Raw genomic sequence first — 27,293 nt, 5'->3', positions numbered from 1 at the left:
GACGGGGCAAGCCAAGGCAGGGCGCGTTGTGTGGGGTCTCTCCGCAGCCTCCTTCTCAGTTGTAGGGCGGCTGAGGTGGTGGGCAGACGCAAGCCCCACGGTGCTCAAAAAAGCAGCGCAGAGCTTGCAGGCAGTCCGCCTGCCGCCTCCCCCCCAGGAGTGACGCATGGCTCAGGTACATAGCTGTCAACTTACAGATTTGAAAATAAGGGACCAGCAGCCTTGAAAATAAGGGACCATCAGTCAAAAGAAGGGACCTGCAGCCTCACCGCTTCCAGGCACTCCACTCTTCCTGTCCTCCTGCAGTCTGGTCAAACTCATCCTGGTAGCTTCGAGAACACTGTCCAACCAACTTTGTAACCAGAGTTTCAACTGAATCACATGCACCACAAGGCCTATGCAGCCTCAACTTAAGATGGCTCCCCGGCCTGGCTTTGCACTGCAAAGTTTGCAGCAGCACGTGCAACAAAATGGCGTCCAGCATTTCAAAAAACCCCTCAGCTTGCATTAACTAGCCACACACAAGGCATGCAAGCTCCACCCCCCAGTTCTTAGACTTCTTATTGGGTGAGCAACACAGCCAAGCAACACAGTTGGAGCTTCCCTCCTCCCTGGCCGGAAGGGAGGGAGGGAGAGGAGCTGCTTCCTTTGAAATTTAAGGGACATCATTTAAGGGACATCCATCAATAAGGGACAGCAGCGGGACATGGCACTGGAATAAGGGACTGTCCCTTCAAATAAGGGACACTTGACAGCTATGCTCAGGTATGCTGCAGGCCCCGCGGTGTGGCGCCCAGTTCCCCCGCCTCACCTAGCTACGCCTCTGAATTAGGCAGATTAATGGAGGAGAGGGCTGTCGAAGGCTACTAACCATAAGGCTGTGCTATGCCTGCAAAGTTGGAGACAGCAATGCTTCTGGTCTCTGGAAATTATTCGAGGGGAGAGTGTTTCTGCAGTGGCGTAGCAAGGGATGTGCAGTGGGTGCGGGAGTTATTTTTTCAAAAACACATATTTTTGCCATTTTGTCACCCCCCTCAGTGATGACACCCAGGGCGACCCGCACCCACCGCACTGCCTTCCTACGCCACTGCCTGGCTATGCCGCTGCCTGGAAACGATGTATGGATTTAGTCAATCTGTTTCTCGCCCTTGTCCCTTCCGGCCTTCAATGAAGAATGCTTCTCTTGCGATGACAGGAGGATGGAGAGGTTATGGTTGGGGTTTTTGAGTTGGGTTCTTCTCGGGAACATGATGTGGTTCCTCAGAAGCTCCTGAGGGCATCCCACAATGTGGAGATGGGTGAATGAGGGCCGGCTTTGGTGAAGTCTCCTCTCAGAGGCATCACTGTTAGCAACCACTAGGTGGAGATGTCAAATAACCTGGAATGAGAAGACCTATAACCTCTGTGCAAACAAATTGGGATGGATGCTCAACAAACAGGCTGTCTAGGGGAGATCCTAATTCTGAAAACCATATGGAAAGAAAGAAATGACTGGTTCTCTCCCCCCCCCCCACACATTGTGCCTTCCTGGGTCCTTCAAACATAAAAAAAAGTTCCCGTTTCCTATGCCAAACATAACAAATCAATCTCTTCCTCGCTTCCAAAGCTTGATTTGAGAAGTTGTTGCGTCCAAGCGTCCCACACCCAGCCTGGTCAGCTTCGTGGGTACCCTTCCTCGCAATGCCCCCCTGAGTCGGGTTTCACAGCTTCTGCGCTTGTTCTGTCCCCAAAAGATCTCAAAGGGCAACACTGATAGCTTTTCTTCCTCCCCATCAAGGGGAGAAGAAGGAGCAGCACACTAAATAAATAAGGTAATAAATAATATAAATACACCCGGCATTTCCCAAGTTATCTGAAAGAGAGCGAGAGAGAGAAATGGAAAGAGAGACGACTGTCTCTTTCTTTCCCTCTCTCCATCCCGGTAATCCTGAAGAAAAGTCAAAAGCTTGTCTCGCTCGTGTGAGACCAAGCAAGGAGTCTCCCAGAAGACGGCCTTCTGCTGGCGTTGACTGGAGTTATTGCTTCGGTTGACGATTTGGAGAAGGAAGGAGAAAAAGGCAGGTCAGGAGGACCAGGGGTGGAGAACGTTCTGTGGACCACAGCTCCCACCGCTGATGAACATGTGGTTGATGGGAGCGGTGGTCCAACAATATCTGAAGAACATCCCATGGACCACCGCTGGGTTTGAAGGTTGCTAGGCCTTGGGACCAATGCTTGCCATCTTCCCAAAGTCTCCATCACCTTCTGAGAAGAACAGGTTGCGGTTGCCAGGTTCTTAAGTGCTTCCTCCCAGTAACAAAAGGACTTGCAATTTGTTGCGGCGGTCCCTTTCGCCTCCCAGGGTGATGCTGGTCCTTTCTTGTCCAAACCCCAGATCCCTGAAGACGGTTGTCGTCGTCCTGCCCCTGGACCTTCTCTCCTTCCCCTGGCCGGCTCAGTTCTCCTCCTCGCAGGCGTGCTCAGCCCCCTTGAAGCAGGCCGACTCGTAGTGCTTGTTGAGGTACGACTTGAGGGCGAAGGTCTTCTCGCATTGCTTGCACTTGTAGTGCTTGAAGGCCGAGTGCGTCTGCATGTGAGCCCGCAGGTTGGAGCGGTCAGCGAAGGCCTTTCCGCAGTGGGAGCAGCCGAAGGGCTTCTCGCCCGTGTGGGAACGCATGTGTCCCTGCAGGAGCCACGGCCGGCTGAAAGCCTTGCCGCACACGTCACACTTATGTTTGAGGTTGTGCGTCAGGATGTGCATGGCCAGGGCGGGCATGGAGACGTAGGCCTTGGAACAGGTGGGACACTTCCTCGCCATCTTGCTATCCAGGCTGCGGTGCGTCTGTTTGTGCCGGCTGAGGTTGGAGGACGTGGCGTAGGTCTTGCCACACTCGCTGCATGAGTGGCGGTGCGCCCCCCGCCGCTGGCCCTCTCCCCGGCGCCGCGACCGCCCGTCGGTGATGAAGAAGGCGTCCATCGAGTAGCTCTCAGTGACGGCGGCTTCGCCGTTGAAGTAGTGCGCCGACAAGCTGGACTGGGGGCTCTCGGGGTCGCTGTAGTCTTCGTGCGACGGCGTGTAGATTGGGTCTGAGGACGCCAAGTGGAGCTTCTTCTTTTCATTCTTGTAGCCGGACGATGCGAGGCAGGTCTGGAGATACCCTATGGAGGACAGAAATGGTTCAGTTAATCAGGGAATCCTAGAGTTCGAAGGGACCCCCAAAGCCATATAGTCCAACCCTATGTTACGATATGGATGCAATGCAGCTGCAAAGTGCTAGCTTGAAAAGTAAACATGATGGGAATGTTGGGATTGCCCGTGGGAAACAGAGGGACAGTCAATTCACAGTGAAAAGCACTGGAATTAGCTCAGAGTGTAATATGAGCTCTTCGGTTTATTCCTGTCCAGGAAGTGCAGGAAGTTTTTGTCACTAGACTGCTGGAACTTGAAGAGAGCAGTCATGTTTTTTGTAGTGCTGCAAAGACAGAAATAAAGGTATGTAAATACGTTTCTGTCTATCTCTTTCCCCTGCCCGGGGGGGGGGGGGCAGGAAAGAGGGGTGTGTTCTTCTCACGCTGAGAAGGATCGCCTATTGCGACCTAGCCTGGATCTTGCTGGGGAATGCAGCCAGGGAGGTCAACAGGAGATCAAGCCGGGTGCCTGGGACAGTTGCCAGTTTCTCCTGATATGGGCTTGATTCCCGACACCCTCTGCAATGCAGGAATCTAAATCATTCATGACAGAGGGCCATCCAACCTCTGCTTAAAAACCTCCAAGGAAGAAGAGTCCCCCATCTTCCAAGGGAGTCTGGTCAACTCATTGATGAAATCACAGAATGATGATGATGATGATGATGATGATGATGATGATAATTTATTATTTGTACCCTGCCCATCTGGCTGGGTCTCGCCAGCCACTCTGGGCGGCTTCCAACAAAGATTAAAAATACATTAAAATGTAGCACATTACAAACTTCCCTGAAGAGGGCTGCCTTCAGATGTCTTCCAAATGCCATGTAGTTGTTTATCTTTTTGACATCTGATGGGAGGGCGTTCCACAGGGTGGGTGCCACTACCAAGAAGGCCCTCTGCCTGGTTCCCTGTAGCTTTGCTTCTCTCAGTGAGGGAACCGCCAGAAGGCCCTTGGAGCTGGACCTCAGTGTCCGGGCAGAATGATGGGGGTGGAGACGCTCCTTCAGGTATTCATAGAACTGTGTTGGAAGGAACCTACTGTCATGCACAGTGGCACCTCAGGTTACAGACGCTTCAGGTTACTGATGCTTCAGGTTACAGACTCCGCTAACCCAGAAACAGTACGTCGGGTTAAGAACTTTGCTTCAGGATGAGAACAGAAATCATGCAGCGGCAGAGCGAGGCCCCATTAGCTAAAGTGGTACCTCAGGTTAAGAACAGTTTCAGGTTAAGAACGGACCTCCTGAACGAATTAAGTTCTTAACCCGAGGTACCACTATAGTTCAAAAATGGAAAGAAGAAGAAGTCCTAGCAAAAGAAGAATGGATACAAAAACTTATGGAAAATGCAGAAGTGGCGAGATTTACCGAAAAAATAAGCAATCAAGATAACAATTTTTTATATATATAAAAGAATGGAAATGGTTTATTGAATATTTATAAATACACCGCAAACAGATAAGAACATTGGCAGGATTATTGTAATAACCTGAATGTTTATAAGAGTATATATTTAAAGCAGATGAATAAATGAGCACATTAAGTTAATTTGGGTATGCAGACAATATTAAAATTTAAGGAACCGCAGAAAGAGAGGAAGGAAGTCAAGTTTTGAAATGTTAAAATGATTGTAAATATATTGAAATGTATAAAATTGGAAATCATATTGATGATGATGATGTCATCTAGCCCAACCCCCAGCAATGCAGGAATAATGAATCAATGGATTCATTTAATAATATTTCTATGCTGCCCCATTCCGTAGGCTCCTGACAGCCAGCAGGGCATTCAAATAGGAAGCTGCCTTATACCGAATCAGACCATTGCTCTGTCTCGCCTAGTATTGTCAACACGGACTGGCAGCAGCTCTTTAGGAGCTCAGGTGGGGGTGTTCCTCAGCCGTGGCTGGATTGATCCTAGGCATTGAGATTGGGGTCTCCTGCATGCAAAAGAGGGGCTGTACCCCTCAGCAATGTCTCTTGCTCTCTGGAAAGCAGATATAATACAGCCAACGAACAGGAATAATAATAATAATAATAATAATAATAATAATAATAATAATAATAATAATTATTATTATTATTATTATTATTATTTATTTGTACCCCGCCCATCTGGCTGCGTTTCCCCAGCTACTATGTGCGGCTTCCAACAAAAATTAAAAATACATTAAAGAATGATTTAAAGGCACAGTCAAATACCTGTGGAAGTTTGCAAATTGTGGTTTGCATGACAAACCACTGTTTTAAAAAAGAAGGAGGAGGGGAGGTATTAGCATTATTATTAATTTTGAAAATGGCTAAGATTTTTAAATCCATCTGAAACATGGATTCTAAGGTAAAGGTAAAGGGACCCCTGACCACTAGGTCCAGTCGTGGACGACTCTGGAGTTGTGGCGCTCATCTCGCTTTATTGGCTGAGGAAACCGGCGTACAGCTTCCGGGTCATGTGGCCAGCATGACTAAGCCGCTTCTGGCGAACCACAGCAGCGCACAGAAACGCTGTTTACCTTCCCGCCGGAGTGGTACCTATTTATCTACTTGCACTTTGACATGCTTTCGAACTGCTAGGTTGGCAGCAACAGGGACCGAGCAACGGGAGCTCACCCTGTCGCGGGCAATCGAACCGCCGACCTTCTGATCGGCAAGTTCTAGACTCTGTGGTTTAACCCACAGTGCCACCCGCGTCCCGGATTCTGAGGTGCTGCGCCCCAAATATGAATGCAACAAAAATCTGATAGCTATACAGTAAGAAAACAAATAATTGCAAAGGAATTAAGGAACAAGATCTGAGCAATGTGGTCTCACTGGAGAAAGTGCCACATAATTCATTCATGAGTCTTTTCATGACTCTGCACAGAGCTCCATCTATTTTGATCAGGGCTAATAATAATAATAATAATAATAATAATAATAATATATGTTGCCCATCTGGCTGCGTCAGAGTGTCCTATTGCCTTCCATCTGACGATCCTTATTAACCTAGATTGTCTCAGCATTGAACCTGAGAACCTTTGCACGCAAAACACGTGTTTTTGCCACTGAGTTATGCTTTGGTGTTGCAACTAGGAAACAGGGCATAGGAGAGAGGCAGACATTTGCATAGCCGTGTTTGCAGAATGTCAGCTCCTCGAGAAAGAGAGGCCGGTGTGTTCCAGTGTGGGATGAAGGGAAAACCAAGTCTTCCTCTTGACTCCCTTTTCCAGGAAAGCCTTTGATGGCAGCCAGTGCTGTCAATGAACGGGGGCTGCAACTCAGAAGGAGCTCAGCAAACAAAGGAGCATCGGGCGCACGGTTCCACAGTGAGAGGCTACTACGAACGCACTTGTGTTTCCCCCCTTCCCTGGGGAAATAAGAGGAGCTGAAGTGGAATAGAGCCGACCTCTTTCTCAGGCCATTCCTTCTGTCTTGTCCAATTTCCTCTTGATTGACGGAGGGAAAGGCAGAGGCGAGCCGGGTCATCTCATTACCTCCCCTCATCTGCCTCACACGAAAATAAAAAAGGAATTAAATTTTGTCAGCTGCCAAATAGCCTAGAAGTTAGTAAAATGGGAAGTGGGTCACAGTCACGCTGAGCGGAAAGGTGCTTTGTGCATTTTGTTCACGGGGTGCAATCCTCTCCCCAGAATCAAACTCCAGGAAAACTGGGTGCGTGCACAGCACTGATTGGCGCTGGCCTGTGACGTCACCAACCCACCTTCCCAAGGTGTTTTTTTTTTTCCAATTGAAAGTGAAAATTTAAAAGGCCAACAGCTTGCCAGAAGCTTTGGTAGAAGTGGAAGCTGGGTGACTTTCTAAGCGTTCGGTTTGCTAATACTATAAGTCCGTCACTGAGGAGGCTGATGCAAGACAGGCAAAAGAGTTTATTCACATAGTGTATAGCCAAAAAATAAAATTAACTCCTACAACATGCAGTGATGGCCAATGAGATGGAGGGCTTAATAAAAGGATTAGACAATTTAATGGACAATAAGGTTAGAAAGGGCTATTAGCCACAATGGCTAAGTTGTACCTCAACTGCTTGAGCTTATATGCCTCTGGCTACCAGTTCCTGGAAACTGCAGGAGGGCTGCTTGTGAATCCTGCTTGTAAATTTCCAATTTGGGGTATCTGGTTGGCTATCGTGCGAATAGGATTCTGGATTAGATTAGCCCTTGACTTGATACCTGAAGGAGCGTCTCCACCCCCATTTTTCAGCCCGGACACTGAGGTCCAGCTTCGAGGGCCTTCTGGAGGTTCCCTCCTTGCAAGAAGTGAGGTTACAGGGAACGAGGCAGAGGGCCTTCTCGGTAGTGGTGCCTGCCCTGTGGAATGCCCTCCCACCAGATATCAAGGAGATACACAACTATCTGATTTTTAGAAGACATCTGAAGGCAGCACTGTTTAGGGAAGCTTTTAATATCTGATGTTTTATTGATTTATTATCATCATCACCAATTGTGTTGAGAGCAGTCCAGCATGGCTGGGGAAACCCAGCCAGATAGGTGGGGTATAAATAATAAATTATGAATATGATTATGATTTAGCAACCAGGCTCTTCTTATGAGACAGGGAAAACCCAATGGATTTGCTCCAAAGGTGGTCGGTGGATACACAACCAATTCATTTTGGGAAAGGAAAGACCCCCCTGTGCTCCCTGCAATACTGATTGTGACTGTTTCCCTCAACTCACTGCAGTCCCTTGCAATTTAAATTGGAAGCCCAGAAATATATGAACAGTTTACTACCACTTCTCCTGAAATATGTAAAAATGAAATAAATTGATGCCTAAATTCCCCCACTCCTCCATTTCTAACTGCTGCCTGTTCTGACCTGTATGGTGGTGCTGTGGTCTAAACTACTGAGCCTCTTTGGCTTGCCGATCAGAAGGTCAGTGGTTCAAATCTGCACAACGGAGTGAGCTCCTGTTCCTCTGTCCCAGCTTCTGCCAACCTAGCAGTTTGAAAGCATGCCAGTGCAAGTAGATAAATAGGTACCACTGTGGCGGGAAGGTAAACGGCATTTCCATGCGCTCTGGTTTCCGTCACTGTCCTCCGTGTGCCAGTAGTGGTTTAGTCATGCTGGCCACATGACCCGGAAAGCTGTCTGTGGACAAACACCGGCTTCTTCGGCCTGAAAGTGAGATGAGCACTGCAACCTGATAGTCGCCTTTGACTGGACCTAACCATCCAGGGTCCTTTTTACCTTAATATGGGTTGTCAAAACTGAAAGAATAAAACCTAAAACTTCTGACAAAGTTGTAGGCCACACCTAGTGGGCCACTTTGACAGGTGGATGGGGCTGGACACCTGTCAGTCACCTGGCATCCCCACGACACCAGGTGATGCAGCTTCAAAAAAAAAGTAATGGGATTAAGAACCATCTATACATCATTTTCATAATATTTTCTTTTAATACAGTCTTGTTTAGGGAAGTTTTTAATGCTGTATTGTTTTTAACACTTGATTGCTACCCAGAGTGGCTGGGGAAACTCAGCCAGATGGGCGGGGTATAAATAAATTATTGTTGTTGTTGTTGTTGTTTAGTTGTTTAGTCGTGTCCGACTCTTTGTGACCCCATGGACCAGAGCACGCCAGGCACTCCTGTCTTCCACTGCCTCCCACAGTTTGGTCAGACTCATGTTTGTAGCTTCGAGAACACTGTCATTATTATTACATGCAGTAAACTTAACCCCTTTCTTCCACAGCCTTTCCCAATCTTCCAACATTATATTGTGTCCAACATCTCTTGCCCAATCAATCATCACAGATTTAACTTGTTCGTCCTTTGTATGCCATTCTAACAACAAATTACACATTTTGGAGAGATTTTTAACATTAGTGTCTAACAATTCCGTTTCCAATTTGGATTTTTATATTGCAAAACCATTTTTCTTATCAAGTTTATACAATTTGTTAATCTGATAATATTGTAACCATCCATCCAATTTATCTGATTCCTTCCTGAGCGCTGATTCCTTCCTTCCTTCCTTTGGAAGGGGGCCCCCTTGAATTCAAGTTGAGGATGCAAAGGAGGAGTCAAGTGAATGTTCTGAGTTCTCTCCTAATTATTTGTCCTTTTAACTATGGCTTGAAGTTCCAAGCTTCACCTTGAATATTCCCATATATGACACCAGGACCAGGAGAAGAGGAAGTAAATTTATCCTGCAAGACCAATGTCCGAGGATGGGGGGTCCCCACCCCCGTTGTAAATGATAAGAGGGTAGTTATCCCTGGAGTGTGGATGGCAGTGACCCACAGGGAAGCCCTGTGACTTTGTTTCCCCCCAAAAAAGTGATTAGGGAGAAACACACTGGATTGCCAGGCTGTGCAAACAGGAGCTTGATATTTTAGAAAACTACAACCCTGGAGTAACAGCTTTGGCTGGAGTAACAACTATCTGTGTTCACAATCTGAGCGACTGTATGTATGCATGTGTGTGCATGCAGGGTTCCTCATAGTCTGTTCTTCTGAACTTCTGCACCAGTAGGTGGCCCCCTCAGGCAGGAGAAAGCTGCCAAGAAAGAGGAGGGCATGCTTGCAGAAAGAAGGTTGTGCCATTTCTCTGAGATGGGCTAAGTGCATCTCATTTCTAATGCCCTTGCGTATAAATGCACACATGCACAAATATTTCTGCACCGTGAAGTGCTCAGCTTGCTTCTGACCCTGGAAATAGCACATATCCATTGTTACCAGTAGCCTTGTCCTTCGTGAGTTTGCTTAATCACCTTTCAGTCATCTAAGGTGGCCGCCATCACTACCTCTCAGTGGTCTAAACCACTGAGCCTCTTGGGCTTGCCAATCAGAAGGTCGGCGGTTTGAATCCCTGTGACGGAGTGAGCTCCCATTGCTATTTCCCAGATTCCATCCCAGCTCTTAACAGGCAGCACAAATATTTAATGCAGGGATGGAGGGAGGGTGATCTGCAAATGACAGCAATTGATCTGGATTGGAACTGGACCCAGAGTCATCACTATCAGCTGTTGCAGAAGCTTCTTTTGGGAGAACAGGTTCCCACCAGTTAACTTAGAATCATAAAGGTAAAGGTAAAGGGACCCCTGATCATTAGTCATGGCCGAATCTGGGGTTATGGCGCTCATCTCGCTTTATTGGCCGAGGGATCCGGCGTACAGCTTCCGAGTCATGTGGCCAGCATGACTAAGCCGCTTCTGGCGAACCAGAGCAACGCACAGAAATGCCGCTTACCTTCCTGCTGGAGTGGTACCTATTTATCTACTTGCACTTTGACGTGCTTTCAAACTACTAGGTTGGCAGGAGCAGGGACAGAGCAATGGGAGCTCACCCCGTCATGGGGATTCGAACCCCGACCTTCTGATTGGCAAGCCCTAGGCTCTGTGGTTTAACCCACAGTGCCACCTGCGCCCCAACTTAGAATCATAGAATTGTAAAATTTGAAGGGACCATCTAGTTCAGAACTTTCCAAATTTTTCATGTTGGTGACACACCTTTTAGATACGGTTCATTTCATGACACAGTTATTCAGTTTTACTAACAAACCGGAAGTTAAACTAACAAATTTCCAGCCCCAGGAGGAGTGCACGGAGTGTTTGTGCGACACACCTACACACGGCAGCTGACACACAAACGTGTCGCAACACACAGTTTGGAAAGCTCTGATCTAGTCCAACCCTCTGCAATGCAGGAATCTTTTGCCCAAGTGAGACTTGAATCCACAACCCTGAGATTAAGAGCCTCATGCTGTACCGAGGGAACTATCTCAACACTATAGCACATCTTTCCATAATGTGCTAAAGCACAACCAGTGTGCTCCGTGGCTAAGTGGGGATTTGAACCCTGGTTTCCCAAGCTCAACCCTCTCATTTCTTTTTTCGCATTCATCAGAATTTGTGTGCTGCTTAATAGTCAATGGGGACATGGGTAGCACTGTGGGTTAAATCGCAGAGCCTAGGACTTGCTGATCAGAAGGTCGGTGGTTCGAATCCCCATGACGGGGTGAGCTCCCGTTGTTGTGTCCCTGCTCTTGCCAACCTAGCAGTTTGAAAGCACATCAAAGTGCAAGTAGATAAATAGGTACCACTCTGGCGGGAAGGTAAATGGTATTTTTGTGTGCTGCTCTGGTTCGCCAGAAGCGGTTTAGTCATGCTGGCCACATGACCCGGAAGCTGTACTCCGGCTCCCTTGGCCAATAAAGCGAGATGAGCACCGCAACCCCAGAGTCGGCCACGCCTGGACCTAATGGTCAGGGGTCTCTTTACCTTTACTAATAGTCAATGAAACCTCTTAAGCAGTTTACAAAGGAAAGTTAGTTTAGTATAACCACATGAAGAAATCATTTCTTCTAGCGTAAACCTGCTGCGATCAATTCGACCGGACCATCCAAAGTTCTGGCACTTGGGCTGTCCGTGGTTAAAACAATGGTTCAAAGAAACACAGCAATGACAATTCCCTGCTAGCTAATTGGATTCTTCCTGTGCAGTGTGGAACTCACACCACGGAAAATCAACAGGCTCCTTTTATGTATTCAGCTCTAAATGATGTTAGGAAATCAAATTACGCCTACTTGGGAGTCGGTTCCAGAAGCGACCATTTGTCCCAACATCTGTGCCTTATGGAAAAGAACCAGGAGAGATTCACCCATTTGGTATATTCCAGCTACAGATGGCGTTCATGTGGCAAGTGGGAGAGTTGAAATCCCTCCCCCACAAATAAAAGTAAATAAATTGAGGTTTTTTTAAAAAGAAATAAATGGCTAAACTGGTATTTTTTTTCTTCATTTGAGTTTCTGTTCTGATCTTCTTGAGATCTAGGGCAGAAAACAAGAGAACAATTTCTTGCTTATGCCCAAGAAGAACTCCCTAACTGGAAAGGTGTCTCCCAATGGATCTGAGGTCATCTGCCAAGATGTCTCCAGACGGGCCCCTCAACATATCAGCAGGCAGCTTCTGTGATGCCTCCACAAATGCTGTTCTCCAAGATGGTCCAGGACAGAGAAAAGAAAGTCCTTCTTCACGCAGCTCATTGTTAACCTGTGGAACTCCCTCCCACAGGAGCCAGTGATGGCTGCCAAGCTAGATGGCTTTAAAGGACGATTTGACAAATTCATGAAAGAGAGAGGGCTTTAGACGGATACTATTCAGGATGGCTATATTTTGCCTTCACAGTCAGAGTCAGTTAGTTGTTGCTGGCATCCGTCTGTCTTGAGAGACAATGCGCCTTCAGGGGTGAAGTCAAACCTATGTTGGTCAAAATGGTCAAAGGCCTGGAAACGATGCCTTATGAGGAACGGCTAAGGGAGCTGGGCATGTTTAGCCTGGAGAAGAGGAGGTTAAGGGGTGATATGATAGCCATGTTCAAATATATAAAAGGATGTCACATAGAGGAGGGAGAAAGGTTGTTTTCTGCTGCTCCAGAGAAGCGGACACGGAGCAATGGATCCAAACTACAAGAAAGAAGATTCCACCTAAACATTAGGAAGAACTTCCTGACAGTAAGAGCTGTTTGACAGTGGAATTTGCTGCCAAGGAGTGTGGTGGAGTCTCCTTCTTTGGAGGTCTTTAAGCAGAGGCTTGACAACCATATGTCAGGAGTGCTCTGATGGTGTTTCCTGCTTGGCAGGGGGTTGGACTCGATGGCCCTTGTGGTCTCTTCCAACTCTATGATTCTATGATTCTATGATTCTATGATTCTATGATTCTATGATTCTATGATTCTATGATTCTATGTGTTAGCTGCCCCAAAGTGACCTCCGTGGGGTGTAAGCCTGGGCTGTGTGCATGGAGGTCCTGGGCCGCCCAGACGACAAGACCCCCCTCAAGAAGTGGGTGGAGCAGCCTAGGCTCCAGTATGAAAACAGTGACATTTCTCACTCCCCACCCCAACTGACACTCCTTGACCCCCCATTTTTTTGTGGGATGTAATCCACTGGGAGCAGTCAAGTACAACATTCCTCGTTTTCCTAGAGTGGACATGCAAGGGGATGTTTGGTCTAGCCAGTCAAAACTTCTTGTTCCTCCTGGGCTGGAGCATCCTTCCTTGCATGTGTCAAGAAGGTGGGTGTGGCCTCAACTGTCCAGGTAACAAAAGGACAAAGCATGCTGCCACCCTCTCTCTTTTTCACTTCCTTCTTTGCTTGAGCAGCTTCTGGCTAGGACTGCTCTGCTAGCTTCCAGATAGCAGGAGCTGGGATCATTTCTCCCTATGGGGTAGATCCACACGTACATATTTATAACTAAGTCTGCCTTCCAGAAACAGGAAAACAGGAAGACACAATGAGAGATAAAGGAGGTGCTGTGGGATTGGTGGAAGTCAATGTTTTGTAAGATATGGTTTTTGTTTTTTTAGTTGTTGCTTTTTTAGTTTTTTGAATGTTGGTTTGTGTGTGTTGTGTATTGTTATTTTTCGATATTTTCCGTGTTGTTGTTGTTCTGTGGAAAATACTAATATATATATATATATATATATATATATATATATATATATATATATTTGTTATTTAAAAGGTCCTAATAGTAAAAGCTATGGTTTTCCCAGTAGTGATGTATGGAAGTGAGAGCTGGACCATAAAGAAGGCTGACTGCCAAAGAATTGATGCTTTTGAATTCTGCTGCTGGAGGAGACTCTTGAGAGTCCCATGGACTAAAAGAAGATCAAACCTCTCCATTCTGAAGGAAATCAGCCCTGAGTGCTCACTGGAAGGACAGATCGTGAAGCTGAGGCTCCAAGACTTTGGCCACCTCATGAGAAGAGAAGACTCCCTGGAAAAGACCCTGCTGCTGGGAAAGAAGGAGGGCACAAGGAGAAGGGGACGACAGAGGACGAGTTGGTTGGACAGTGTTCTCGAAGCTACGAACATGAGTTTGACCAAACTGCGGGAGGCAGTGGAAGACAGGAGGGCCTGGTGTGCTCTGGTCCAGGGGGGTCATGGAGAATCGGACACTAAACAACTAAACAACTAAACAACTAAACAACAACAACACACTCTGGAAACTTGCTAACACAAGTTAGGAAGGATATTAATAAAAAACGATTAAACGACAACAAACTCTGGAAACTTGCTAACAAAAGTTAGGAAGGATATTAATAAACAATATATCCTCTCCTGCCACCCTGAACATTCCCACCATTTTTTTGTCCCCCTTCTTGCAGACCATCTCCACCACCATTATGCCAACAGGACGTGCCACACATGCCCTCCAGCATCCTAAGAACACCCCTTAATCCTGATTTGATTAGATTTGATTCTTTGGTAGATTTACAGAAAGAAAAAAAACACACACCCCAATAAATAAATTTTAGAAAGGTGCAAGATTACCAACGGATGCACAAAGCATAACAAAACCCCAAGACTCCTTGCACTCCTCTCTGCTCCCTGTTTCTGCCCGCCCAAGGTGGTCCTGCCCCTGCCTGCCCCTCAGAGCTGGCACGTCACATGGGGCTGGGCCTTGGTGGGGGCAGTCTCCTCCTTGCCTGCTTTCCAGCTGTGAGCTCCCCAAGGGAGGAGGCCGGCAGCGGTGGCCATGAAGAGGCAGTGGCGTAGCGTGGGCTGTCAGCACCCGGGGCAAGGCAAGTAATTTGCATCCCCTAACCCATGGATTTGCGCCCCCTAACCCATGGATTTGCACCCCCTAACCCTAACCCCCAGATGTTGCGCCCGGTGCGGCCGGCCCCCCCTGCGCCCCCACGCTACGCCACTGTGAAGAGGCCATGGAAAGTAATGGAATTATTATCCCTTGCAGCTGCGGCAAGCTTGGCAGCGGTGCTGGCGAAGGAAATAGGGACATTCCGGGATCAAATTAGAAGAGGGGATGGCTTTCGTTATTCCGGGACTGTCCCTGGGAAATCAGGGCACTGGGAGGGGATGGAGCAGGACCGATGAGGGGGGGTGGTCTGCTGAGGAGGTGTGGCCTGGGGAGAACCTGGGTGGGGGCAGGCGAAGAAACCCAGAGGGCTGAGTTTGGCCCCTGGGTTCTGAGGTTCTCCAGATGGATAGGAAAGCAAGGGAGGAGTTGGGTTCAAAACACCCCACAAACATTTTTAGTACAGGCTGAGCAGGAAAGGGTTGTTAACCGTTTTGGTGCTGGCCATTTGTCACCCAAACTGACTGACACACACACACACACACACACACACACACACACACACACACACAAACAGCTTTTTCTCCTCCACAGGGGAAAATATACAGATCCCCTTAGCTCAGGGGTCAGCAAACTTTTTCAGCAGGGGGCCGGTCCACTGTCTCTCAGACCTTGTGGGGGGCCGGACTATATTTTAAGAAAAAAATGAACGAATTCCTATGCCCCACAAATAACCCAGAGATGCATTTTAAATGAAAGGACACATTCTACTCATGTAAAAACATGCTGATTCCCGAACTGTCTGCGGGCCGGATTTAGAAGGCGATTGGACCGGATCCGGCCCATGGGCCTTAGTTTGCCTACCCATGCCTTAGCTTTTCCTCTGCAGGGAGACAAGCAGTTGGAGCTGGAAGGTGGGCAATTCTGGGAGGGAAAGTAGCAGTCTCATCTGCCCGCCTTTTTCATTTCAAAATGAAGCTTTTTAAAAACTGTCCAAAAACTTGGACGTTGGGGGGGCACTCCACAGAACTCTACATAAGGAGTAATTTTGCCCTCTCTTATCCTTCCAAAATCTCTTAACTGTCGGTGATGAATATTATTGTCCCATATTTACAAATTTCTTTTAGGGGAGGGGTAGCTGAAGGTTGAAATGTGCCTTCATGAAGGCAATACAGGAGTGAAATTTCCACCAGGGAGAATGCAGGTGGATGCTGTCAACATCAAGGTGTGTGGGTGTGTATCTGTAAATTGGGGCTTTGCCACTCTCAACCGCTTTTGAATTTTTGAATTTATTGTTATTCACGTTTTATACTGTATTTTATGCTGGTTTTTTTGTTGCATCAATTAAGTGTTTTAAATTTGTTGTTAGCCACCCTGAGCCTGCTTTTCTGAACCGGGAAGGGTGTGGTATAAATAAAAAATTATTATTATTATTATTATTATTATTATTATTATTATCCCATCACTCATTCCTTTGCAGAGGAAGGAGGGCACTAACAACCTCCCTAACAGATGGTGAGTTTTCTAAGGGTAGGAAAACACATTCCCTCAGCGCTGCATTTTGAACACTCAGCACCAGAGATCACTGCAGGTTGACAGACGCCTCTCTTGCCTCCCCCAATCTCTGTTCTTGAATACAGATTTTTATATAGAAAGGGAAGGAGAAATCCCTGAACGCGTAGAGCTATCCTTGCTTTCTCTCGCTGTTGAAGATCACTGGGAGATGCTTCCCTCTGCCTGAGATGGGTCTTTAAAAATAGAACCCACCTTTGATTTTTATTATTTTGGCAGATGTGCAATTCAGAAGGTTTAAGAGACGTCCCCCCCCCAACCCTGGCAATCTCTACGATTCCCCCCCTTCTGGTTCGCCTTCTCCCCCTCCTCCTCCTCCTCCTTGTTTACCAAGTGCAGTCACACACTCTTGGCGGAAAAATGCACTCCTCAGCAATTTTTCACACTTTCGCTGGAACGCACAGCAAGGTTATTGCCAAGAGGAGCAAACTATTTCAGGCAAGGAGCTGCTTCCAGCAACAGGGATGGAAGGGAAACAATGTCTGTGTCGGGAATCTTTTAGGATGCGTCCCGTGTTCCTTCCTGACGAACCTTCTCTCCTCAAATTGTCAAGCAGCGGGTTCCGTTTATCCTCTCCAGCATATCAAAATTATGATTGGGGGGGGGGGTTGACAGGGGAGGGGGATGCACTACAAGACTCTTCCAACCCCCTCAGAGCAGGAGCAACCATCCTTTTTCAGAGTGATTGACGGGCTCCACTTTGCTCCATATGAGGTGATAACGAGTCTTTCAAGTCTCCCTGTTCTTTGTGACACTTCAGCACAGAGTAGTCTTTGCCAGCTTGGTGGCCCAGCCAGCATGGTGCTTGTATTTCAAAAACATATGGAGAGCACTAAGAGGGAGTCAGAGAATAATAATTTGGGGGGGGGATTGGAACAGGAGTGCACTCATTGGATATGATCCCCATTAGTGAAAAAGGCACCCTGTGCGAATTCAGCTCTATTCATATAGGTCCAACGTGGGACTTGAACACACGAACATTGGATGAAGAGTCCTGTGTCCTCACACATTTACTGATTCCTTGGGGTTCCCCCCTCCACACTCTTTATGTGATCTCAGCCAATCAGGGATCACATAGTGAATATGACGATATTGTGGCACCCTTTGACAGACAAATGAGGGTGTGTGGCCTTGTTTGTATGTTTTTATAAGGATTTATCTTCTGCATTATGATTATTTCTAATTAACACTTTTTAAAATTATATTTATTATTGCCTGTGTGGTATCTTGTGAGCTGCTTTGAGCACAACTGTGGAAAAGTGGCATATAAGTAAACTGATGATGATGATGATAAATGAGGAGGGGTGGGGAAGAGGAGGCATGTGTTTTTGGAGGATGGCACTTTTGATTTTAATGAGGGTGAAAGAGGAGCGCACAAAATATGGTCTGAAGCTCAATATCAAAAAACCGAAGATCATGGCCACTGGTCCCATCACCTTCTGGCAAACAGAAGGGGAAGAAATGAAGGCAGTGAGAGATTTTACTTTCTTGGGCTCCGTGATCACTGCAGATGGTGACAGCAGTCACGAAATTAAAAGACACCTGCTCCTTGGGAGAAAAGCAATGACAAACCTAGACAGCATCTTAAAAAGCAGAGACATCACCTTGCCAACAAAGGTCCATATAGTTAAAGCTATGGTTTTACCATATGTATGGAAGTGAGAACTGGACCACAAAGAAGGCTGATGCTTTTGAATTCTGGTGCTGGAGGAGACTCTTGTGAGTCCCATGGACTGCAAGAGGATCAAACTTATTCTTAAGGAAATCAGCCCTGAGTACTCACTGGAAGGACAGATCCTGAAGCTGAGGCTCCATGACTTTGGCCACCTCATGAGAAGAGAAAACTCCCTGGAAAAGACCCTGATGCTGGGAAAGATGGAGGACACAAGGAGAAAGGGACGACAGAGGACGAGATGGTGGGACAGTGTTCTCGAAGCGACCAGCATGAGTTTGACCAAACTGCGGGAGGCAGTGGAAGACAGGAGTGCCTGGTGTGCTCTGGTCCATGGGGTCACGAAGAATCGGACACGACTAAACAACAGCAACCTCTGGTTTTGCCAGGTTGCCCGATGGCAGCATCATTGCACGAGGGCACAAAACTGGAGGGAGCGCCAGGACTTGTACCCTCCACCCGCACAATAGGCAAACATTATTATTATTATTATTATTATTGCACCCTCTTCAAGCCCTCTCAACATTGCAGAAAGTGGGCAGGGCTTTTGGAGTGGGTGGCTCGGTCACGATTCATGGAAATTCGTCCCCTATCACGGCTCAGATCTCAGCTGCCCCTCTGTCCTTGTTCCTGGTGTGCAGAATCCAACCATATCCACCTTGCCTCCCTCTCCATCGCCAGGTTGCTGCAAACTTCTCTTTATTGGTGTCCTCGCTCAGAAACATCAGCTTCTCAAGGGCACCTGTTCCCTTCAACAAAGAACATGCCAAGCACCGGGTTTTTCTGCCTTGCTCAGCTTTTCTGATTATGGCAATGGGGGAGGGAAACAGGCCTCAAAACCCCAGGCAGGTATTTGTGAATTAAGGAAGAGAGGGGGAGGGAGATCTATAGCAGCAGCCCGTTCATAGCCTCTCCTGCTATTCCCAGAGTCCCAGCTCAAGAACACTTGACACTGATTGCTCCTTAATGCACTAAAAGCACCTTCTCTCTCTTTCGGATTCCTGGATTCTCTCCCTCTCCCCTCCCACCTTTTCAGCGCATGCTTATGCACTGAGAAGGGCTCCCTGGGAGAAACAAAATGAGGTCTCCTTCATCTGGGCTGGCATCCTATTTCTAAGAGTGGCTATTAATCCGCCGATCAATTAGCAAACTGTTAGTTGCCCTATATCCAAAGTTAGGATACATACAATAATCTTTATTGTCATTGTCCCATACAGAACAACGAAATTGAAAAAATCTACATCAGACATTCAAAAACCAACATGCTTGCTATCCCAGCTATCCCAGCCTGGTTAGCCCCCTAAAAACTCTGATACCCCATAATTAAATACAATATACTCACACAGAGACTACCCTACACTGTGTTTAAAACCAAAATCGCATTTGGATAGAAACTGTTTCTCAGGCGGCTAGTCCTGGTCTTTACTACCTTGGACCTTCTTCCAGAAGGCAGAAGCTGAAAGAGATCATTTCTGGGGTGCGCACTATCCTGCGCTATCTCTGCAGCTTTCTTATGGCACCTGGAAGCATAGATTTGATCCACGATTTGATCTGAGCTGTGATCTCCCTCAAAGCCCTGTTGTAATTCTGAGCTGTCTTCTTCTCTGGAAGGGTCAGGCTGGGGAGAGGGTCTCCACCCTTCCTCCACTGTCCAGTCCCTGCCACGGGGTTGTGAAGGATGAGGCAATATGCCCTCCATGAGCAGGTCCATCCTCTCTGCACTGCTGTGGAGCAAAGGGCCGTGGCTCAGTGGTAGAACTTCTGCTCTGCACGCAGAAGGTCGCAGGTTCAAGCCCCGGTAGGACTATCTCCTGCCTGAAACCCTGAAAAGCTTCTGCCAGTCAGAGTCCATATTACAGTGCCTCCCTCCCTCCCTGCTATTTATTTTTATTTCATGTATTAAATTGCATTCATAACCCCACCTTTCCCCCAAGGAGCGCTCCCCCCCCCATTGTACCTACACAACAACCCTGCGAGGTAGGTTAGGCTGAGAAAGAGAGAATGACCATCCCAAGGTCACCCAATGAGCTTCATGGCTGAGTGAGGATTTGAACTCGGGCCTTAGGCCAACACTCTAACCACTAGTCTACACTGTCTCTTTCTGCCCCCACCCAGCAGGCTCTGAATGCTTGTGCCAGAGGTCTGATCTGGCTGCTTGGAGAGACCCTTTGAAAGTAGGCTGAGGAGGAACAGAGGGACGCAGATTGCCCTCCCCTTTCCTGAATTGTGGGCTGCCTCCTCCCCTCCCTGTAAAGAAAAACAGACATTTCAGGAAGGAAAGCAAGAATCAGGGGAAGGATTAAGCTGTCCTGGGCTGAGTGAGAAGATGAGCTGTCAAAAGCTTTCCGCTTCAAAGTCTTGGCAAGCCTGTTCTGCTCAGGGAGGCTGCAGAAACCTGGAAACTTGAAAGGAGGGCGTGCAATGCCTTTCCTACCAGTAACCCCCCCCCCATCTTTCAACCCCTGCTTTAGGAGTTGAAATACACAGCAGAAGTGGTAGAGGTGGCTAGCTTGGCCTAACCTCAGCTAGAAAAGTGCCAGCCCTCACAAATGCAGCATTTGGCCCAGGAGGGGAATAATAATAATAATAATAATAATAATAATAATAATAATAATAATAATAATAAAATATTTATACCCCGCCCATCTGGCTGGGCCTCCCCAGCCACTCTGGGCGGCTTCCAACAAAATGACAGTTCAATCAGTGACAGTTCAATCAGTGGCGTACCGTGGGTTGCCTGAGTCCGGAGTGCACAAGCCATCGCTGTTGGGGTGCCTCCCTCCCCACCGGAGCCAAGGGCTGTGCTGCACCACCTGCCTGCACCCCACATAGAGGTGGGGATCCTGGCCAGCCAACACAGCCCTTGGCAGGCAAATCCCCCCCCCAATGCCTGTGGAGAGGAGTGCCAGGCCTGGGCTGCTCTGCTGCCTTCACCGGGACAAGATGGGGACCTGTGCAGGATCCTGCGTAGGAGCAACTGGTTGTGCCCCCTCAGAATTTTGTGCCTGGGGCACAGCTCCCCTGCCTCCCCTGCTACGCCACTGAGTTCAATGGAAGGGTACATGCCTTTAATTTGTAGACCCACTAATTATGATTTGGCCACCAGTAAAAATGGACCCTCCCCGATAAATTAATCAACAGAAACTTTTAGTTGATTAATCTACCGTTGAATGGATTGAGACGCAGCTCTTTGCGTATCCTGTTCCATTGAAGGGAATGGGGAAGCGCCTGCATACAGGACAGCTCTCTCTCTCTGTGTGTGCACATGGAAGTCCTCATACCCTCAAGGGACAACTGTAGGTGGGGGCAGGGAGGCTAAAGTGCAGATCTAACACAATGCAGCTACATGCATGGATGCTTGTAGCTGACAGCCTGGTAGGCCAATGGCAACACGCTCTGCTGCTTTCTTCCTCTCTCCCTCTCCCTCCCTCTCTCTCTCTTTGCAGGGTTGTTCATGCTCTCCCCCCACACTCCGGAATCTTCCCCCCTGGGGAAAAGCAATCCATATGGTCTTGCTGCTTTCCTCTTGCCATTGATCTGCCAGCCCCCGCTGCCTGAGACAAGAGAGAGAGAGCTCTTGCCAGTCAATTTGCCTTTGTTTTGCCTTGGTTCCACCAGGGGAGAATCGACTCTCCAGTTCCTTGCGATGGTTAACAACCCCCCTCAGATGTCGTCCTGCAGGGTCCCCCGTGGAAAGGGAGGGGAAACGATGGAGCCTGCGCAAGACAGAGTCCCAGCGGAACACAGAAAGCTGCTTTAGCAGTGAATCAGATGCTTGGTCCACCTATCTCCATATTGCCAGCACAAACCGGCAGAGCTTTCTAGGACATGGGTAGGCAAACTAAGGCCCAGGGGCCGGATGCAGCCCATTCACCTTCTCAATCCGGCCCATGCACAGTCCGGGAATCAGCGTGTTTTTATATGAGTAGAATGTGTCCTTTTATTTAAAATGCATCTCTGGGTTATTTGTGGGGCCTGCCTGATGTTTTTCCATGAGCAGAATGTGTTCTTTTATTTAAAATGCATCTCTGGGTTATTTGTGGGGCATAGGAATTTGTTATTTTTCAAAATACAGTGTGCCCCCCCCCCAAGATCTGAGGGACAGTGGACCGGCCCCCTGCTGAAAAAGTTTGCTGACCCCTGCCCTAATGTGCCCATCAAGAATCATGCCCTGTTTAGGGAAGTTTTTAATGTTTGATGTCGTATTGTGTTTTAATTTGTTGGAAGCTGCCCAGAGTGGCTGGAGCAACCCAGTCAGATGGGCGACCTATAAATATTATTATTATTATTATTATTATTATTATTATTATTATTATTTATTATGCCACTGCAAAGATCAATGACTCTTGCTGCAAACTCTTAGAAAACATTTCACATAAGCCATGCAGCACCACAACAAAATGTTGCAGCACAACAGCGAGAAATAACTTCAGATGCCCCCATCTTGCATGTAAGCAGCATTTTGTGCACTCAGCACACCTGTGGGACTGTGGACACAACAGCAGAGCAGAGCTGCCTATCCACAGGGTCACAGCAGGGAAGTTGCCAAGGCTAAAAGGGAACATGGGTGAATGTGTGCATTGGCTGTATCCCAGGTCAAGGTCAGCTGTAGGTTTGTGGAGGGCCTGGGCAAACCCCCTCCTCTCTGGCTGGGCCCCAGTGACCTTACCAGCCAGCAGCACTGGAGCCCAGTGAGCCAACATTTACATTTCCCACAATGCCCCCGAACGGCGCTCCATTGGGGAATCAAAATGGCAGCTAGACTCTACCAGATGCTCAGAGCTCTGGGCTGGATAAAAAGGAGCTGCCAGGGTTTCTGAGACCCAGGCAGAAAGAGGCTTTTCTTAGGCAGGTACACAAGATCCTTAAAAAAACAAACCAAACCAACAACACCTGGAGATGTTGGGGCTTGACTGTGGGATGCAAAGTCAGCGCTCTGCTAATGAGCTGCTACATCAGCTGCCTTCTCCAGGGTACTTTGGACCACAGCTTCCATCTGCCTGCATTGTAACTAAAGGACCCAGGTCACAACTTGATGGTGTACATTCAGATTAGAATATCCAGCCCACAGCCAATGGTCAAAGATTAGGGGAGTTGTCATCCCATGTTGGCTATTCCTGATGCCTTCCTCCAGAGAGGGTGGCCGGTTAGGGATCTCTGAGCTCCATCTTCTCTCCCAGAGGGGGTCTCAGGAGGCAGGATGAAGGAAGGCATCAGTGTTAGACTACAGCTCCCATCATTCTTGACCGTTGGCCATGCTGAGTGAGGATGGTGGGAGTTGTAGTCCACACCATCTGGAGAGGGTTAGGGACCACTGAGCTCCATCCCCTCTCACAGAGGGGGTCTTAGGAGGCAGGACGAAGGACGGCATCAGAGGCAGCCAACATGGGATGACAACTCCATCATCCTTGATCATGGACTGAATATTTTCATGCACACCATCATCAATGTATGACTTGGGTGGTAAACTTAGAAGGGCAAGAAATAGGGGAGGCACTGTTCTTGGGGAGGATGGATAAGGAGAACAGCAACACAGTCCTTTAGTTGCAATGGAGGCAGCTGAAATCGTAGAATTGTTGTTGGAAGAGACCCTGAGGGTCATCTAGTCCAACCCCCTGCAATGCAGGAATCTTTTTGCACAGCGTGGGCTCAAACCCATGGCCCTGAGATTAAGAGTCTCATACTCTACCAACTGAGCTATCTGAGTGTAAGGTGAATCTGATTTCCCCATTTTAGCTTTGGCACAAGTAGGGTAGCAAAGAAATGGAAAAGTTGTCCTCCACTTTGAAACCCACAAGGACCTTGTGAGGCAGGTTAGAGAGAGGTTGGCTCAAAGTCATCTAGAGCAGTGTTTCCCAACCTTGTGCCTCCAGCTGTTTTTGGACTACAATTCCCATCATCCCTTGCCACTGGTCTTGCTAGTCAGGGATGATGGGAGTTGTAGTTCAAAAACAGCTGGAGGCACAAGGTTGGGAAACACTGATCTAGAGAACCTCATGTCTTGAGTGGGGATTTGACATTTCCCAGTAGTGATGTATGGAAGTGAGAGCTGGACCATAAAGAAGGCTGGTCACCAAAGAATTGATGCTTTTGAATTCTGGTGCTGGAGGAGACTCTTGAGAGTCCCATGGACTAAAAGAAGATCCAACCTCTCCATTCTGAAGGAAATCAGCTCTGGGTGCTCACTGGAAGGACAGGTCCTGAAGCTGAGGCTCCATGACTTTGGCCACCTCATGAGAAGAGAAGACTCCCTGGAAAAGACCCTGATGTTGGGAAAGATGGAGGGCACAAGGAGAAGGGGATGACAGAGGATGAGATGGTGGGACAGTGTTCTCGAAGCTACCAGCATGAGTTTGACCAAACTGCGGGAGGCAGTGGAAGACAGGAGTGCCTGGCGTGCTCTGGTCCAGGGGGTCATGAAGAGGCGAACATGACTAAACGACTAAACAACAACAATAACACCCCAGGAATCTCATAGCTTGTCTGGGTCTCCCTGGTACTAGTCCAGCACTCCGGACACTACCTCTCACATGCTTGCAAAAATCATTTGGACACGGGAATGTTCTCTTCCCACCTCCTCCAAATTCCTTGTTCTTAAACAAGGAGGTCCGCTGCCCAACCCAAGAGTCACAAAAAATTGGATTACAATCTCCCTTTCTCTCTCCTTTTCTTCCATGACTGCATAGTATATCCTTGTAAATGGGAGGGCAGGTGTGAAATCTCATATGTCAGAGGGTGATTGAGCAGGATTCCCACTAACTGGGGGTGGGGGTGAAGGCTTGAATCCAATGCTCCCCCCCCCCCCGCTGCCATGTGGTTCTCCTCCTCCTTCCACTATCTCCTGGCTCCCATCCCTAAATCCCTCAAATCTTGAAATCAAGTGTTCCCATCCCCAACACTTGCAAAAAAAGTTTCAGATCCTCTCAGAAGCTTACATTGTATGCAAGAAGCAGCCTTCTCAAAATAATGCGATAGAGCAGTGTTTCCTAACCTTGGGCCTCCAGCTGTTTTTGGACTACAATTCCATCATCCCTTGCCACTGGTCTTGCTAGTCAGGGATGATGGGAGTTGTAGTTCAAAAACAGCTGGAGGCCCAAGGTTGGGAAACACTGCCGGATAGAGGGTCGTTCTGCAGATTATTCTGATCACAGGAGTCGGATTTCCTTAGTACAGTAATTTGATTTAAACAACAGCAACCCAACAACCACAGAATATATAGCCTCATCAATCCCGTGTAGGTCTACTTGGAAGTAAGACCCACTGATCTCAATGGGACTGACCTGCTCCCAGGTATCATTGTTCACAGAGGAAAGATGGGGATCCCACTTTTGAATGAATGAATGAATGAATGATATGTATCCATCAGAATTTAATTAAAATTTATGGTGGATCAGACTACCATCAGCTCTTAGTCATTGTGGTTTAATCAAGCCTCCTTCTACAGGGACAGTATATCTCTTCACCCCAAATACTAGGAGAGTTCCATTGTTTTCTTGCTACAAGCGTTTTAAGGGACTGACCGCTGTTAAAAGAGTGTGTGACCTTTTGATCTGAGCCAGCAAAGCATCTCTTTAATCCTTAGAAACACATCCACACCCTTGACCTATTGAAGCTTCGCACAGCAGTCCTGTCGGGGCGAACGGACTGGAGCGACGCCACTCACAGAACCAAAACTCCTTGCAAAGGCCACCGCATCCACTCTGGGAGGAATGTCATATTTCTGCAGACGCAGCAGTTTTACGCAGGGTGCACCTATGGGAATTCATCTGCAATAAACTAGCACGACAACACACGAAAACACGGAGCCGCTCTTTGCGAACGCGTCCTTCGCTTTCACATACATTGGGCCATTCCCGGAGGTTCGAAAAACACGCGCAGAATGCCCTTTCCAACACACACACAGCTAGACTCGAGAAAGACCAAACTTTTCCATGCCCCCCCCTTTTTTTTTGCAACGGCTCCGCTAAAGTCATCCACCTGAGCTGTCCAACATGGGTTTCTGGTTGGCGGGCGGGGGGGGGGGAGCGAGGAGAGAATGGGAGGTACTGCTGCTGCTGCTTTGGGTCATAAACTTGGGAGATGGAAGAAGGCAGCCGAGGATGAAAGCTGCTGGGAGGAGAAGGGGGGGAGGGGAGACCATCCTCCCTCTTTGTAGGACGAAATGGATGAAAGAAAGGAAGGAAGAGTCCGGGCCGCGAACAGAGGCTTTGCCTATCTTACCTTGAGCTCAAAACCCCCTTTTGCGGCCTAGGGGCGAGCAAACCCTATCCATCTCTCACTCTGCCCCCGCACCCCGTTTAAAAATGTATTTATACAAATCTCTTGGACTCAGAACATTTCTCCCCCCTACAGAAAACTCACATTGCACATTGCATAACGGAAAAAAGCATCCCAATTTAACTACAGTATTATCTCTGCCCTCCCCCGTTTTGTGTACCCTTTCGGTAGTAGAGGGGGTGAGTGAGGACCACCGCCGGGTCCAAACTTTGCCCACCCAGACTTTGGGTGCCGATGTGTCATAACGCACCCAACGCTCTCTCACAAAGGTTATTTCTCCCTGCTCACTGGCGATGTACCCCCGGGGGGCAATCACACACACACACAATCCTGTTCTAACGTTCAGAACTATCCCTCTGGTACAATGATGCTGTGGGAGGATGGGTGGGAGCAGTAGAAGAGACCCCCCCCCCGCGCTCACCCTGCAGGCAGTTTTGTGTTTTATGGTGTGTGTTTTTTAAAAAAATATTGACACCACTTTTTGGTGCCTGTTTCCGTTCCCTAAAGGAGCAACGAAGGGGGGGGGGAGGTGTCACTGTGTCCGGGCAACAGACAGACCGAGGTAGAGGGAAGGAGAACTCCGTTAACACCCACCGTGGTTATAATCGAGGTCCCTCTATGCAAAACGACCCAGACCTTGCCAAATAGGTTGCGCCCGCTCTTGGCTCACCCCGCACGCGCGTAACCAAGTGTTTCCCCTTCACACGCTCCTCCTGTCCCCTTCTAAGTCCCCTCTCCCTCATCCCCACACTTTCGCTCTCACGCGCACGGCGCCCCCTTCCTAGCATCGCACGCGACACCCCCCCCCCCCGCCCAAGCCGCCCTCCGACCCTTCTCAGAGCGCCTCTCGCCTCCTTACCATCCTCCACCCCAGGGTCGCCGGCCCCCAGGGGTCCCGCCAACTCATTGTAGGAAGTTTCCAAGGGGTGGTAAGTGGGGGTCGCCGGGCTGGGCTGGAAAGCGTCTGCCTTGATCTTCTTGACCAGGAAAGAGCGAGGCATCGTGCAAAGGACCCGAGACGCCGCCGCCGCCGCCGCCGCCGCCGCCTCTGGCTTCTGGTACTGCTGCTG

At 48.3% G+C, this 27,293-nt stretch overlaps 2 protein-coding genes across 2 annotated transcripts in view; both read right to left on the bottom strand.

Moving 5' to 3' along the window:
* Nucleotides 1-880: 880 nt before the first annotated feature.
* SCRT2 (scratch family transcriptional repressor 2) lies at nt 881-27,293 on the bottom strand. Its single transcript, XM_081868093.1, has 2 exons — nt 27,083-27,293; nt 881-3,138 (listed from the first exon to the last, which is right to left on the bottom strand). The coding sequence occupies exons 1-2, from the start codon at nt 27,222-27,224 to the stop codon at nt 2,435-2,437; spliced, it is 846 nt and encodes a 281-aa protein (XP_081724219.1). The 5' UTR covers nt 27,225-27,293; the 3' UTR covers nt 881-2,434.
* The window catches only part of RSPO4 (R-spondin 4), a 263,645-nt gene continuing 254,556 nt past the window's right edge, over nt 18,205-27,293 (bottom strand). Inside the window, exon 6 of the transcript XR_014157994.1 lies at nt 18,205-18,320. The gene's annotated coding sequence lies outside the window, so the exon portion shown is untranslated. The remainder of the gene's footprint in view (nt 18,321-27,293) is intronic.

The sequence above is a fragment of the Podarcis erhardii genome (assembly GCF_964252035.2).
Source record: "Podarcis erhardii genome assembly, chromosome: 6".
Taxonomy (NCBI): domain Eukaryota; kingdom Metazoa; phylum Chordata; class Lepidosauria; order Squamata; family Lacertidae; genus Podarcis; species Podarcis erhardii.
Note: the sequence above shows the minus strand (reverse complement) of the source record. Positions and strands in the feature narration are given on the sequence as shown.